The 15,313-nt window shown below is 38.5% G+C and overlaps 1 protein-coding gene across 1 annotated transcript in view; it reads right to left on the minus strand.

The window, feature by feature from the left end:
- The window catches only part of DNM3 (dynamin 3), a 185,051-nt gene that overhangs the window by 52,969 nt on the left and 116,769 nt on the right, over positions 1–15,313 (minus strand). Inside the window, exon 15 of the mRNA XM_010582141.1 lies at positions 9,544–9,653. Within this exon, the coding sequence (XP_010580443.1) occupies positions 9,544–9,653 (110 nt within the window). The remainder of the gene's footprint in view (positions 1–9,543; positions 9,654–15,313) is intronic.

The raw sequence follows: 15,313 nt of genomic DNA on the forward strand, positions 1-15,313 counted from the left end.
ACTCAATAAAAATAGAGAGAGAAGCAAAATGAAATCGCCAGAGGAAAAAATGCTTTAATTTATTGTTAGGAGAAACTTTTACCGAGATAAGTTTTTTGGCTAAGTTAACTAAGCAGCTATAACTCTGAAGAAATAGGAAGCTGAAACGGTAAAAGGGTACTCTCAGAAAAGATGACTAAAAATAACAATAGAGCAAATAAAAGCTGTAAAACACAGTGATAGGGAAGTTCCAAAAATACTTATCTGCAAGAGCAAAACAACATGACACCAGCTTGTGAAAACATTTTTTCAGGACTGTCATGTTATATATTAAACTTTTTGGCATTTTGTGACGAGAAGGGATTTTAGCCAACCGCTTTGAACAGATGGGAGCTGGCAGTCCTGCATTCCTGTCTCCATATCAAGACTTTTCCTAGGTCTAGGGACACCTTATGGCCAAGCAGCTGATGTCTCCAGCTCTCCGAGGCCCCTCGCCCTGTAGTATCTGAGAGCTCCACCATTTTATCATAGCTAATCTTACCCCCCCACCACCACAAAGGAACACAGGTTTCAGCTTCACAGCATAAATGAGGAACTGAAGGATATACACACTGAGCCAGAACTCTTAGGAAGCTTACAGTAGGGGAGGTAAATGGATGCTTGCCTCCCAAATCAGCTTCCTTGCTGCTACACTTTCTTTGCCTTTCTTTCTTCCAGAAAGGCTGACAGGCACAGGAACTTTTCAAAGGAAAAAAAGCCAAAGTAACTTCTGAAAAGAGTGTGTCCTTCTTCTGTTACTAGTGGAATCTTACAAAAACACATTAACATGTTTTACTCATTAGGAATCTACTGGCGTCTCATGGAAAGCTGTAAAAACGTTCTTGAAAACAATTCAGACTTTCTGGTTTGTTCTCTCTTCCAATTTTTAAAATTGCTGAAGATACCAGCACAGAAACAGTTACTACTCAATCCTCACCTACTTACTCCATATGGAATACAGTGAGGTCATGTTCTCATTGTCATCTCTATAGCAGCTAAATAGGATGTTATACATCAAAGAGAATGATATAATACAGGATACCAAGAAGCAAAAAGACTAACTCTCAACAATACAAATCTTGTTGATATTCAGGCATCTTTAAATCTAAGGGACTGTAGAAACAAAACAGAAACAATAAATGCGAACTTGCCTCAAGTACAATTTGTGTGCAACATTTCCCTTGAATATGTAACATTTTTAAAATGTGAACACATAAATAGAGAAGCTATGTGCAAAGCTATATGCATATACCACATCTACCTATGCTGCTTCCTCCCGTAGAGTCTCATCTTTGTAATTTAATATCCTGCATATTACATGAAAGTTTATCTATAGTAGCATTACTGGAAATTAACATAATACTACTTTTTTTTCCAGAGTGAAAAATACAAAAGGTTACCCTTTGTTATCTGCAGATTTTATTATACTCTAGATAAATAAACCTCAAGAACTACATTCCAGAAAAAATACAACATAATTACTTATGGAGATGAACAGACAATCAGACTAAAAGCATCATTTCCGATTACGGAATGGTTTCACACTCAGGACATACCTTCTCTAGGCCAGGCCCATTACCTCAAAGTCCAGCAGACTCCCAGCTGTAACTTTGCTTACCCAACAACTTCTTCACTTTATTACCACCTTTGTTTCCAGCATACTGGATTCTTTTCCCTGCTATATTTAAGGGCCCAAAGTGAACTTTCTAACGCACAAATGACCTTTACATTGTCCATAGGTATTTCCTTAATGCCTCACGGAAGAATCCTAACATGAAAATGCAGGAATGGAGTAAGGTATTTGAAAGTGCACAAGAGGAAACAGAGAAGTGCCAGTAAGTTTGAAGACTGAGCCCAGCTGTGAGTTACTGAGATTCCTGTCCCACTAGTCCTGAAGCCTGGGCTGTCGACATTGCATAGAGAAGGTTTGATTGCCTATAAAACAGCAGAACTATACAATCCAGGACCAACAGGTGAATAACACACAACTGAAAATCACAAAGAAAGAACTTTCTAGTTGCCTGCTACAGTGGAGGCAATACCAGTACCTTTCTCTCTACAGCAGCTGCACATCAAGACTACTTGCTATCTGAGCAAACTCAACTGCTAGACCTCAAGATGCATAGTATCTCTTGCAATTTCTTAGTATTAAGATAAGGTTATTTATCTCCAACAAACCTGGAAAGATTTTAAGGGCAACCACTGTAGATACATTACAAACCCAGTTAATATGCATGCATATATATTAATGCATATCCACATATTAACTATATGCATAGACAGCTTTTAGACTGAGTTGGATCTGAAGCATTTCAGTAGACAAAGATGTACTATATATGCATGTATTTTTTTTGTATATAGAGAAAATACAAACCAAGATTAAATGAAGATGTATTTATTCTTGCCAATATGGGAGGAGACCGAACGCCAATTACAGAGCAAGAACATTAGTGAAGTTTTCAGAATTGTGCCTATATACCACTTTAATCCTCCAAAGAACACAAAACCACATTTAAGTTCAGCAGTCGCACTGATACAAGCAAAGCAACTCACAGACTGAAAGACAAAGGAATAATCTTCTCTAACAGGGATTTCAAACAACTGTGCTTATCATCTCAAACAATTCTTTGGTAGACGTCTGGTCTTTTTATTAGGATGCAAGCAGAATTAAAATGCACATTAGAAATCTAGAACCAAATGCAGATTGGCCCAATTTTATTCCATGAAAAACACAAAAGATTCAATTCTTAAATATTTCTTATTTGACTGAAATCATATGGAATACGGGTTTCATAAATAGTCACCTAAAATGAAAAAGGGAGAAAATAACAGAATCCAGATACTCCAAGTATACATGCACAATTGGGAAAAATAATCTTGGATGAAACTCTACTGTATGTTCTCTACTTACTCAACCTGCAACTCCACTGTATACACTCTGCTTATTCAACCTTAGTCTTAGTCTACCATTTTAAACACCTGTAATTTCACAATGGCTGGTTTGAATATATGCACTATTTTTCATATAAGAAAGCTCTACCAGAAGCTCCACAAATCTATATTTTAAAGAAACAAAAACTACCATCTGCTCTGAGTTAACAGCAATGACTAATATTTTCTACCAAGGCGTGCCATTTCAGATCTGTCCAATGTGAATGCTAATTAAAATTAATTACAACTCTCAAGATTTTTTTCTTAATATCCAGAAAAGCCAAAGAGACAATCTCTGAGACAATGTCATGAAATAATAGCACTTAAGGATTTTACTATGTAACTCATGTAAGTGGTCTCCCAGAAATTGAAGGATCTTTTAAAGTTCACACACACAAATACATACACAAACCCACACAATTTTAAGGTGAAAATGAACAGAAGATATGCTGATCAGTATATAGCCAAGCTTGGACAATGAAGTGTCTAGAGTTCTATATGTAATCCAGAAGAGAAATGCAGCCAAAACTAACACCACATAGGCCAAAATCTGCAGTAGTAACAGTAACTGGCACTAAAATATTCCATAACTGCCTGGAGAAGAAGGTTTGATCGTTTTCGTGGTGAGGGATGGAAGCCTGTTTTGGAACCTGCCTTGGGGCCGCACAGATGCAAAAGCTGCTCACAGCTGTCAGTCCCTCATCACGCATGGAGGGAGCACGTCTCCTGCTCCAGTTCTGTGCTTCTCTGGATGGAGCAGTGGGACCCAGACCTTGCTGAGTCACAGTGAGCAAGCAAGGTGAAGCTGTCCTGCAGGCTGAGTCAAGTTTACCAGCCGCAACACAGCCCATGCTTACAACACCCGTGTCTCTGGTAGGTGTCACTAACGTTTCAGATCCCACACAACCCCTTTGGGAATTTTCTTCAAGCACAGTGTAACTATCATATTTAAGGTATGGGTTTGGCACTGCTGTTTCCTTTCCTGAGAACCCCTTTTTGCTCTGTAATAATACCAGTTTTAAACCTTAATACCTCTACCACCTATCCACCATACTATGTTTTATTAATCAAAGAATTCTTGTCAATAATGACAAAATGGAAATAGTCAACCCAACCTTTTTCCTTTTTCTTTTCTTTTCTTTTTTTTTAATGGAATGGGCTGGGGGGATAAAGGCTAGTTATTCCTTAGGTTTGCATATTTTTCCTATTCTTAAATATTGTACTCACCAGCATCTTAGAGGTTAGTTTACAAATGTTATCATCTTTTTTCTGGATTAAATTTGTGGGTTTTTTTAATTAAATAGATTCCATTCTTCCCTTTCTAACAGAGAGGGCTCTGAATAGCTTATAGTCCAGCTCTTCCTGGGGCTTAGCTTTCCGAGTAATTCAAAAACAGTAAGTAAACATACATCTCATCTTAGGCTTTCTCCTTTAGCCTGGCTTCCATCCAACACCTCCTCTGACCCGGTCTCCTTTCACTAGTTCCCTTTAGTTTGGCTCTTGCCCAATTTCCCTCATATATGGATAGCAGTTAACCAGTTGCTGTCCATAAGAAGAAATTCAGTACTTAAAAGTTCTAGTGCATTTGGAGTCCCAGAGAAGACTTGTGCTCCATCCCCTTCTACGGCAACACTCAGCCAACAACACACATCCAAAATAAATACTGTCATACCTTTCACTTACTAGACACAGCGTACTTTCCTGGGTCCTACAGACAACACAGTTTCTTGTGCAATATGATTCCTGACAGTCAGAGTGTACTCAGGAGCCAGTAGCTAAAATTTATCATCTGGCAGTTCTATTTCCAGTCCTATTGTTTGCCCACAAAACTTCCTTTTGATCACTCTCCTCTTGACATTCATCTGCTTCTCAGATTAAGGATCTGTTTCTACAATGAGGCTGCCCCAGATAGTCAGCTCTCATGCAGGGATGGTAGGTTCTGTCACACTGCTTCATCATTATTGAGGAGCATTTAGCTCTCAGGAACCTATTCCTGCAAAGGCAAACAGGAACAGTTCTGTGCTTTGAATTTGCTCCTCACATCCCCCTATCATACAGAACCACAGAGGTGAGGAAAGCAACACCCTTATTCGGTTTCATCTGGATCCTGGCTGGGCAGGACAGTAAAAGACAGGGAGACTTGGTGGGATCTTCCTCTGCAAGGAAGGGAGAATTTCACACACTGCTTCTGCTTCTTTGGCTCCAAGTAAAGGAATGAGTCTGAAGAGGAACAGACCTTCCTGCATAAGAAAGACTACTGATAAGGGACTCTCCACCAGGTAACTCTTCCTCATTGTATGGTCACTACTCCCAGTATTGGTAGGAAAAGCCTGAAAATTCACCGCCTCAACAAACACTTCAGCCTACTACCATTTTATAACCCCCAAAATCTTTACCTAGTAGAATCTCTTCTCCCACAAAAGAGAATTCATCTCTCCAGAGTTGGAAAAGAGGTGGAAAGGAAGCATCTCCTCTGCTTGTAGCAAAAGAGCAGCAGTTTTATTCATCATTCCTCCTTTACTTAAAAGGGAAGTAGTATTTAGATGGACTTGTAATACAGTAATACAATTTATTGACCAATAAATCAGGACAAAAGTGCAACTACTCTACTGCAAAGGAGAAGGATTACTTTAGAACGACACAGAACCTAGTAAAATAGTGTCAGGTGGATCCTGTAGTCAACTGAGCAAGATCATGAGAAATAATGACTGCTTGCCTGTCTTAATTAGGGAGAGATGGGACTGTTGCATAGATCCTAAAGGGAGGCACGCTTAAGACTACAGTTCTTGTTCCAGACTACAGTACTTAGCTAAAAGAAAAAGCACCAATCAGCAGATAATTTTTACAGGAATACGTGGGGAATAGGCAAAGTGTTTGGAATGAAATCCTAGAAGGAAAGTAAACTTTCCGGGATGGGCAGGATTTGTTTTGTTTGTTCTTGAACGCTGCACAAGAGTCTTATACATTCATCAGTGAGGACGTCACAGGTTAATCTACTGTACGTAAGCACAGGTGCTGACAAAATCCTCTCTCCTCTGTTCTTAGCTGTGTGTAACATTAGTTTTTCTCCTACAGTACTACTATTTTAAAATACTTTTAATATATTTGATCTCTTTTCCAATTTAAAAGACTTGCCAGCAGTTTACTGTGGAGAAGAAAAGGATGGTTAACACAAAATAGCACTCGCTTTCTTGACAGCTTTAGGTTTAGACATACTGCTTGACCCTACAGCTCAACTTCAGCTGCTTAAAGGCAGACTCAGGTACACAGATGTGGCCAAAAATGATCCAGGAGTCAATGGGCACTCACTCTAATATAGTTTGTTTTAACACCTAGTACTGCTAAGGTAAGTAAACTAGAGGATTCCATCTCCAAAAGTCTTCCATGGTGTCTATAAATTAAGTAGATGGGCCCACTCAAAAGCTATAAAAAAATTACTTAGTTTGCTGAAAAACAAAACTCACCACCTCATTCTTTAAGCAGTATTATATCTACTTCACACCAAGAGTTTTCCTACAGGCCCCCCCCCCCAGCCCTTTTTTAAAAATTTGAATTAGAAAGTAACAGGAAAAGAACTTAATTATTTCACAACGCAGCCTTTTCATAAACATACAATTATGTTCATTTCATGAGAATTTATCTTCACTGTGAAATCAATCGTCACGGTCTCCATTTACTATACATTACCAAGTCACATTTGATTCCTGTCAGAGAACTGTTGACTTCTGCAGTAAATCAAAATGACAGATACTGTTAGTTTCCTTCTGCATCTATCCCCAAGCCTTAGCTAACTTAAGATGGTTTTTCCTTCTATGCAGTGAAATGAGCATTTTCCTGGTAACTATATTTCAGAACTGGAAAGGTTTTCATAAATGGAAAAAATGCAGTGTATAATCCAGGAAACTATTGAAATGTACAGTATCAGAAACATATGGCTGGAGCAAATACCTATGCAGTGTGGGGCTGGGAATGAAAAAGAGAACAAGCTTATTAAAATTCTTCTCCTAAAGGGATTTTGCTTGAAAATTAAAATACTTTAATTAGACATTAAGAATGTTTGCATAGTCAATGAAAAAAAATGCTGCAGATTATGGAAAAAAAAAAAAAAAAAAAGAGAGACACAGAACCATCTCCATGCTATCATGGAAGCTGGAACAGATGATTTTGCCTTTGTTCTTTAATGATCTACATCTTAAATAGCAAAATGGTTCCATAACCAGAACCCTCAGTGGGCAAACTCAGAAAGAGAAAGCTGATATTTTTTCTCAATTGTTATGTTTTTTTCAATTAAAAAAAATCACCCCACCCTTACCCCCCCCCAAAAAAACCCCAACCAGAAACTAAGTTAATTTTTACACAAATTTTGAAAAGCAAGCCATATTCACACACACACCCCCCATTCAGAAAGTAGAAATCAATGGATTAGCATAAAGTAAAACAACAGTGAGACTCCTTATTTCAACAGATCTTTACTGATTCCCTGTTTTAGTTTCCCTAAGAATCTTGGACAGGGAAAACAGTCCCCCCCAGTTCAGGGCCAGATCACTTTATTCAAGCCCCAATATCCCTGCTTCTGCTGACACAATCTATGAATCTAGGAGACAGGGGAAAGTGATACTAAACTTGTATTGACCACTTTGTGCCTGCAGGCAGATTTTTAGAAACATCAAAAATCAGCTATTTTACAGTAACAGAGGAATTGCTGTTGTAATTAGAATTCAATAAATATTTCTTCAAGAACAACTCCTGCCTCCTTTTAAGCTGGAAGGCTGTCTCCGTAAACAGCCTCTCCCAAGGCAAAGTTATTTTGTCGTCTTATCACTATGCTGTCATGTCTTAACATGCCCATATCGATATAAGGATGTTTTTAGAGCAGCTTGCAGATGCTCGGGGGGTCTACTCACAGCCCAGATGGGCAGGGTTATTACAGACATGGCAAACATTTTAGACATCTGATTTTGAAATCCTTGCTGTCCAGTGTGTATGAAGATCCAGTGAAAATGCGAATGTGCAGCTATATAACACCCAAATAAATCCCAAACTTGCCAGTGGAAAGGCATGCTTCTCTTGGATTTTCACAGCAGTTCAGTGATTAATATTTAAGATGATGAAAACATTCAAAGCTATTAGCCAAAACAAAGGAGAAACAATGAGCTAAAATTAACAGATTTCTCACGGACAGAACTTAATATGTACAGCTGATACCAAGCCCCCAGGACAAAGTTATCTTTCTTGACTGATGTACATGCAATGTTGGGACAATTCACACATATCTATAGCAGAATAATCAGAATTACATTAATTTCCAGCATCTGAAGATCATTTATGTTTTTAAAAACATGAAAAGTTTTTCGAAGCTTTTTTCTGTGCTCCAGAAATGCAAGTGGTCATGTATTTGAAATCTTATTCCCAGCAAGTATGTGTGCAACATACTTTCAAAGGGCATCGCCTGGCAGACAATGTCCACATGTAGGCTAGCTGAGATGTCAGCAGATGTAGGCAAAGCCTTCGTGGGGTAGTTCAGAGCGAGACTCACATTGCATCCTCATGTTTCTGGGGCCAGCAGAAACTTGACAGCCCAGAAATCCTGTGCTTTGCTTTTGCTTTGCAGGAAGGAGGAGCATTCCTTGCTTTTGAAAGGACTATTTCTGGCCAGTTCAGGAGCAACAACAGCTGGCTCTGCAGGGAGCCACATCCAGCCCTCACCATCCTGAACAACATCTGAATGTATTGCCAAGCTTTGGGTGTGAAGGGACATAGCAGAAGAAAAGAGGAAAACAAGGGCATCTATCCATGCTACTACTACAATTAATTTTACTTATTTTCCTGAAAAAGAACTTACAGAAATTGCACCTTATCTGCTGAAATGCAATTCCACTGAGACTGCTGCCAATGCAACTCTCCTCTTCAGTAAAAAAAAAAAAACCCCAAAATTTACAGGTCACTTGTATGTCTTTAAATGTTGTCATGTTTCCTTGACTTATTTGTGCACAGTAATCTGAATTGGCTGTGCATCAGAAATAGGCTTCCATAGAGTACCCACACCACTTAAATCAGAGGATGGAGTCTGAAAGGAAAAGTATAAAGCAAACACTACAAGGCAAAGATTCTATTAATTAGGGAAGCCGAGGAATCTCACTTGTTCTCCGTTCAGCAGTATTCAAACCCAAACAAACAACAGAATGACTCCCAAGATTACAGACAGGCAAGATTTTCCACTGGAGAAAGTGAAAAGCAATTACGCTTTTGTGATTTACACCAGTTGCATCTGGTCACAAGGTACAAAAGTCATGAATGTTTTGGTAAGCCTAGGTGATTGCCAAACAAAACAAAAATAGGATCAGGAGATGATTATTCAGCCATACAGAAGAACTAGATGACTAATCATAGAGCTGTTTCACCCCATGAGTGGCTAGGAGGACACTAACCTTTCATCCCATGGTTATGCAACCGCAAAGAAGCAGATAAATCAAGAGTATCAAGATCTTTGTTCACTGAACATAGTGGAAATACCACAACTGCACTCCCACTTACTAAAATGCTCAGCTAGATACAGTTTTATAGAAGTATCTGCAGAATAGCACATTTTCTTACCTCTGCTCTGTGTTAAACAATGCAAAGATATGTTTGCTAGACATGAAGCTCTTTTCAACATCTCGCACTTTCAAATTGTCCAAAGGAAGCATATACTTCTTCTCTTTTTCCTAGGAAAAAACAGATTAAAACAACACTGTGTGAGAAGTCTCAAAGAAGCCTGATCTCAGCAAGCTCTGTTTAGTTGGTAATGCCTTCAATACATTTATTATCATAAGGGAATATCCAAAATTGAAATGTCTGCTTATCTTTCATAGACATACCTGCAACAGAAATGAAACCTCATTCCAGTTCTGTTTTTCACTGACCCTTTTAAAACATTTCCTAATGAAAAAATTCCACCTCAAACACATAAACATCCACATATATTATTCTTCATTCCTCTGAATTCTAAAAAGAAAAGGGTCAGACTTAACTAAAAAGAAAGTGCCTAATCAATAGAGAACTTTTCTGCCATGTCTGTGTAGCAATTGGAGTAACCAACCTGTGACATAAAATTCATCTCTATCTAGAATTACTATTATTAATTAGTTAGGGATAGCATTTGATGATCTCAGGGATAAATTTTCATTCCTCCAGTGGAAAATACAAAAATCATACAAATCAATTAAAATTATACCATCACTGAGGTTTCATATATACCATATACAAACAAAACCAGACTTCTAATCTAACCTCCTAATCTTGTTTCTCCAAACAGCAGGAATGATCTATGCACTCTCACTGTAGGCAACTCCTTTTGCATTTTCATCACAACTCTCATTTACAGCACGTTCTCATTTACAACACAATCACTATAATTTCACCTTTTCTGGGTTTCTTGCTTCCCGTCACTCCAAAATAAGGACTAGTAACACTCACAAGCTACTTTATGAAGACAGAACAAAAAAGCCCTAAGATTATTAGCTGTTCCTATTGTGTTAAACTTCCTTGAAGTCCTCATACTGATGGATAAACCAGAGCAAACTTCTCCATTTTGCTTTGCAAATACACCTGGATCGCTTCTACTTAGCATCAAAGACAAGAGGGGCAACACTTGCATCCTCAAACCCCCATGCTGGTTTTGCACATCACAATAAAATTGCTGACAAGGATACTAACATGGTGCAGAGTTTAACAGCTTTCAAAGGCCGTGAAGGTACTGTTAAGGCTGGTGCCATTACCATGGCAGCAATGGAATGGGGAGAGGATTTATGCCTTGGAATTTTTGCTGTGGATACCAAATGGGGTTCTCGTGAATTTGGCTATCCAATGACTCTACAGAAGTTCAATAAATCACCAAAGTTGGACAGCTTAGGGCGCCTTCACAGTCCCTTATCTGCCAACATGAAGCAAGACTGACTAGTCTCTGTCTAGCCATCATCAGAACTAGCTGTAAGGTCCAGCACCCATCACACTTGCTGGAGAACTGTGAACTGGGACATCACTTAACGGTGGTTGGCTCAAGTAAGAAATATGCAAGTGATAATATTTTATTGTATGCCGTGAAACAGGGCAAAAAGGACAAACCAAACCAGGACTCATTTTTCTCAATACATATTTCCCAGAAGAAATAAATACACAAAAGTAACTTCCACTGCACAGAACTGGAAAAAGTCCTAGCTAGACTTAGATGTGTGTACTGTGAGGGCAGATGCAATTCAACTTGGCTAAGCTTCAGCAGATTGCAAAACTAAACCATATGAGAATGTACCTAAGAGTAAAACTATAAAAATACAGTGACGTGTCCAACAATGGCTCACTTTCCTAGACAGCTTCATAACAGGCCTCAGCAGAGAAAAAAACATATTTCAAAGGCCCTTCTGGAAAAGCATGGTTTCTACTGTCTTGTTTTGTTGAACACAAAAGTTATCAAATCCAGTGTGGGAGTATTACATAAAAAGTATCTGATGTATTTTCAAACCTCCTCTAGCTTAGCCATCCTAGAAATTATTACCCACAAAAGATCATACATATGTATATTTTTCACTCTCTCATCTAACAACAATTCTGATGAAGGGGTCTAGTTCTGTGCCAGTGTATAGCTATTTATCACAGTTCATATCTGTATTCTGCTTCCAGGGAATATATACTCTCTGAACCTTTGGGGCTCTCCCTGAAGGGAGAGCATACTGTCATTCATTCATTCAGTATTACCACTGAGATAAATAAAACTAAGCAAAGTAATTCATAATTTACGAATAAAAAAGTAATAAATAATAGTAAATTAAACTAAATAAGGAACTTATAGATCATATATTTATGTATAAAAAATAGAAGTACACTGACCTCTAATATTGATTTTTATTGATATGATCTGTTTTGATATTATAAACCTATGTCCTCAATAGTTCTGGTAGTATTTAAAAGGGAAAAATGCATTAGCTTTGCTGCCAAGACAAAGTGACACACACTTGAAAAATATCCTAGCATATAAATTCAGGAGAACACATATTAAACTTTGTATTAAAAGCAAATAATTTTTTTTCAGTTGAAAGCTGGACTGCGTGGTAATGTGAGATACTTTGTTTTCCATTTCAAATGTTTAAGACAGGTTATATACATATTAAAAAAAAATCTCTTGGGCAGAAATATCAATGTTATTTATTCCATCATAACTAGCAAAAAGACCTAGGTAAGCTTAATTTTTATTCTTGAAAACTTATCTTTCACTATTACAGAATATGCTTATAATGATATACTAGTCAATTACCAGAAATCTAAAAAGCTTCTGATGAAGTGTTTGTTCTGACAGACACTATTTACTGACAAACCAAGCAAGCGCAGATGAGTAAAAATAGAAACTGATGAAAAAACCGTACCAAGAATCTGATTGTCTAAACAAAAATTCCACAAGCAGGAAAGTTTTATAAATGTTTGATGCCAAACTGTGAGAAAGTGTTTCTTCTGTAGCCACCAGGAAAAAGGAAGTGCCTACTGAAGGCTAAGAAGTGGTTGGTATTTATTTACATGGCCTCCTACCCACATGCTGAGACAGAGCAATTTCCAAGAAAGGGAAATCATAGTGTGCCTATGCTTAAAGCTAACAGAGACAGCATGTCACATATGAGAGATCAGACCTAAATACTGCTTAATTCCAGGAGAAAGGTATTACTGTGACATTAAAGTGTGGCAGCAAAACCCATAGCAACTTGTTTGTTTGTTTGTTTCAAAGAGGAAAACAATATGTATAAATGGAGCATGAGCTAATTCAACAGCAGATGAGCCCAACATCATTTCAGCCTTAGCTCAATTAATATTATGTTATGGCAGGGCAAAAAAAGCTCCGGCCAGGACTATCTGTGCATGTTTCCCATCCTGAGAGGCTGACAGCATAAGAAACAGGGAATGTACGAAGCCTGGGAGGAATGGGGCTAGGCACACTTCTACAAGTGACGACATGCACATAACTGTGGGTCCAGTTTGTCCCCCTCAGCATTTGTTCTTTTTTATTTATAGAATTTTATTTTTATAATGGGGCAGAGAACTTAAGCCTGACATGAGGGGAAAAAATCAGCACATGCTGACCTCATGTAGAGACTTTGCCTCTTTTTCCTATACAGAGTAGAAGAGAAGAAGGAAAAAGTGGGAGATAACATGGCCCATTCCTGTCCTGTGACATGAAAGAAAAAATCCCCATAATGCACCTTAGAAAAACAAACCAACCTGCTAGCCTGGGGAGGCCTTCCCACCCTTGAGACAATGTTTCACCACTCGTGGGCATAAGTAGCACTCACATCCTTAATGGACTAGTTCTGTTCTCTGACAGGCAAGTAAGCTGCCAGGAACCGACAGCATGATGTAAATATGCCATATTACAACTGCCCCTTCCTTCTGCAGTGTTTAAATGTACTAAAAATAAATACTGCTGAAGTCCGAAATGGCACAAGGGATGCAAAAAATACAACAGCAGTTCCCCCCCACCCCCAGCAAGGTCTCAGCCAGCACTTCCAAGCGAATGAACTTCATTTCGTTTTCAGCTAGGGGCAGAAATCATTCTTGGCTTTTGGGACTTCGTAGGCTCCATCAGAACAGCAGAAGAAACAACCTCAGACACAATGTCAGCTAACTGGATTATAAGGGGAACAGAATTCCTTTGGTTCAAAGAAAAGAGATTGTTAAATTACTTCAGCTTCTTCCAGTTATCAAAAGTGATTCTCATTTTTATTTGTCACTTCAAGATGGCTTCTGCCCAAGAGCAGCATGCAGGACAAACTCTACTCCCTATTTCGTATCCTGAGGAACAGAATCAAAATTCATGCAGGACAATTCAAATATATGATGCTCGGTTTCTGAAAGGCAGGTCTGAGCCTGAGCGTTGGCCTAATCGTGCTTTCAGTTACGTCATGGGGAATTGAGCTGGTTTGCTCACCACTTTGTAAAGCTTTTTAGAACACCAGTTTCCAAGTGGGGTGGTCATGACACCAACCAAAACCTGTCTGTGCTGATTGTGGGGACCACAAGTTCAAAGAAATCGAGATCCCAACTGGAAGTGCAGGCCACACTGGAAAAGTTGGAACAAAGGCTGGTTTACAGCAGGATTCATTCTGTGCATCGTTTGTACTGAAAGCACAACTCTCAAGAGTAATTACTGTGCACTGATAGCAAATGGGTATCCATGAAATGCCTCTGCCATTAGTATTAGGCTTAACAAGTATTAGGCATTAATGAGGCAAAATAGTGAACTACTTTAAAATCACAAACTGAGGAAGGACCGCTTTGAATTAAAGCTTGGGAATAGCAGATAAAAAGGCTGGCATTTCTGCCTCTGAACTAGATTTCCAGACCAACACACTGTACTACTCTGTATTTGTTTCCACAGTAGTAACTCAGGCCTAATACTTACCTGAATCACGGGCATCGTGCTAGACCTCATTTCTGCAAGCAGCTAGTGATGGCAGGGCATCATTAAGGTGTCTTGTAATCAGGGTGCTAAAATGCGGAGGTGGAACACCAAAGCCAAGCAACTATTTGGCAAAGGAGTTAAGTAGCAGAGGCAGAAAATAATACCAAAATGAAGATGTTCTACAGTACTGTACTATTTTAGATGGCTGGATCACTAGCCTCATTTTACAGACAGGAACAGACACAAGAAGCAGTGGCTTGTGAACCTGCTGAGCCAGAGCAATCTATATTAAAAAAAGAAGAAAAAAAAATAGGAAGTATAAGGAAATGCTGATGGTAGGCTGAAACTATGCCTGTTTACACCGACGAGCTGCTCTCACTGCCAGTGCAGAATAGCCTACTCTGTGGCATTTGATTAAAATGCAAACTATTAAGATGCTTCATAGCAGCTTCTATAGTATTTAAATCAATATCCAAGAGTTAACCATATTCTAACTTTAAATATACCCAAGATAATTTTACAGTGTTTCTATTTCAGTTTATTTTTCTCTCTCAGTTTAGAAAGCCACACAGCATCTTCACAATGGCCTCTGCTTTACCACACTTGGCTTTAAAGCATACTCTGAAAAATGAAGTGTGAGATGCTTACATATCCCTGCAAACTTTTGAAGAAAAACAAAGCAAGTTATTTTATTACAGACAACTTAGCTATGTGGGATTCAGGCCTGAACATGCTCCTGGGTACAGCTGTAGAAACATAATTCTAAACTGTCTACAAAATGAAGAAGGAGCTGCTTTAACAGAAAAACAATGCATATATTCTAACGTTTTTACGAAAAGCGTAGCAAAAGAACACTTAGTAAGTTGCAGATGAGAAGACCATGTTTCTTCCACCTATGCACCTCTCTCCAGTCTTCTACAATCAACTCCTACATGGCTTTAGCTG

The sequence above is a fragment of the Haliaeetus leucocephalus genome, unplaced genomic scaffold (assembly GCF_000737465.1).
Source record: "Haliaeetus leucocephalus isolate CR32 unplaced genomic scaffold, Haliaeetus_leucocephalus-4.0 Scaffold76, whole genome shotgun sequence".
Lineage (NCBI taxonomy): Eukaryota > Metazoa > Chordata > Aves > Accipitriformes > Accipitridae > Haliaeetus > Haliaeetus leucocephalus.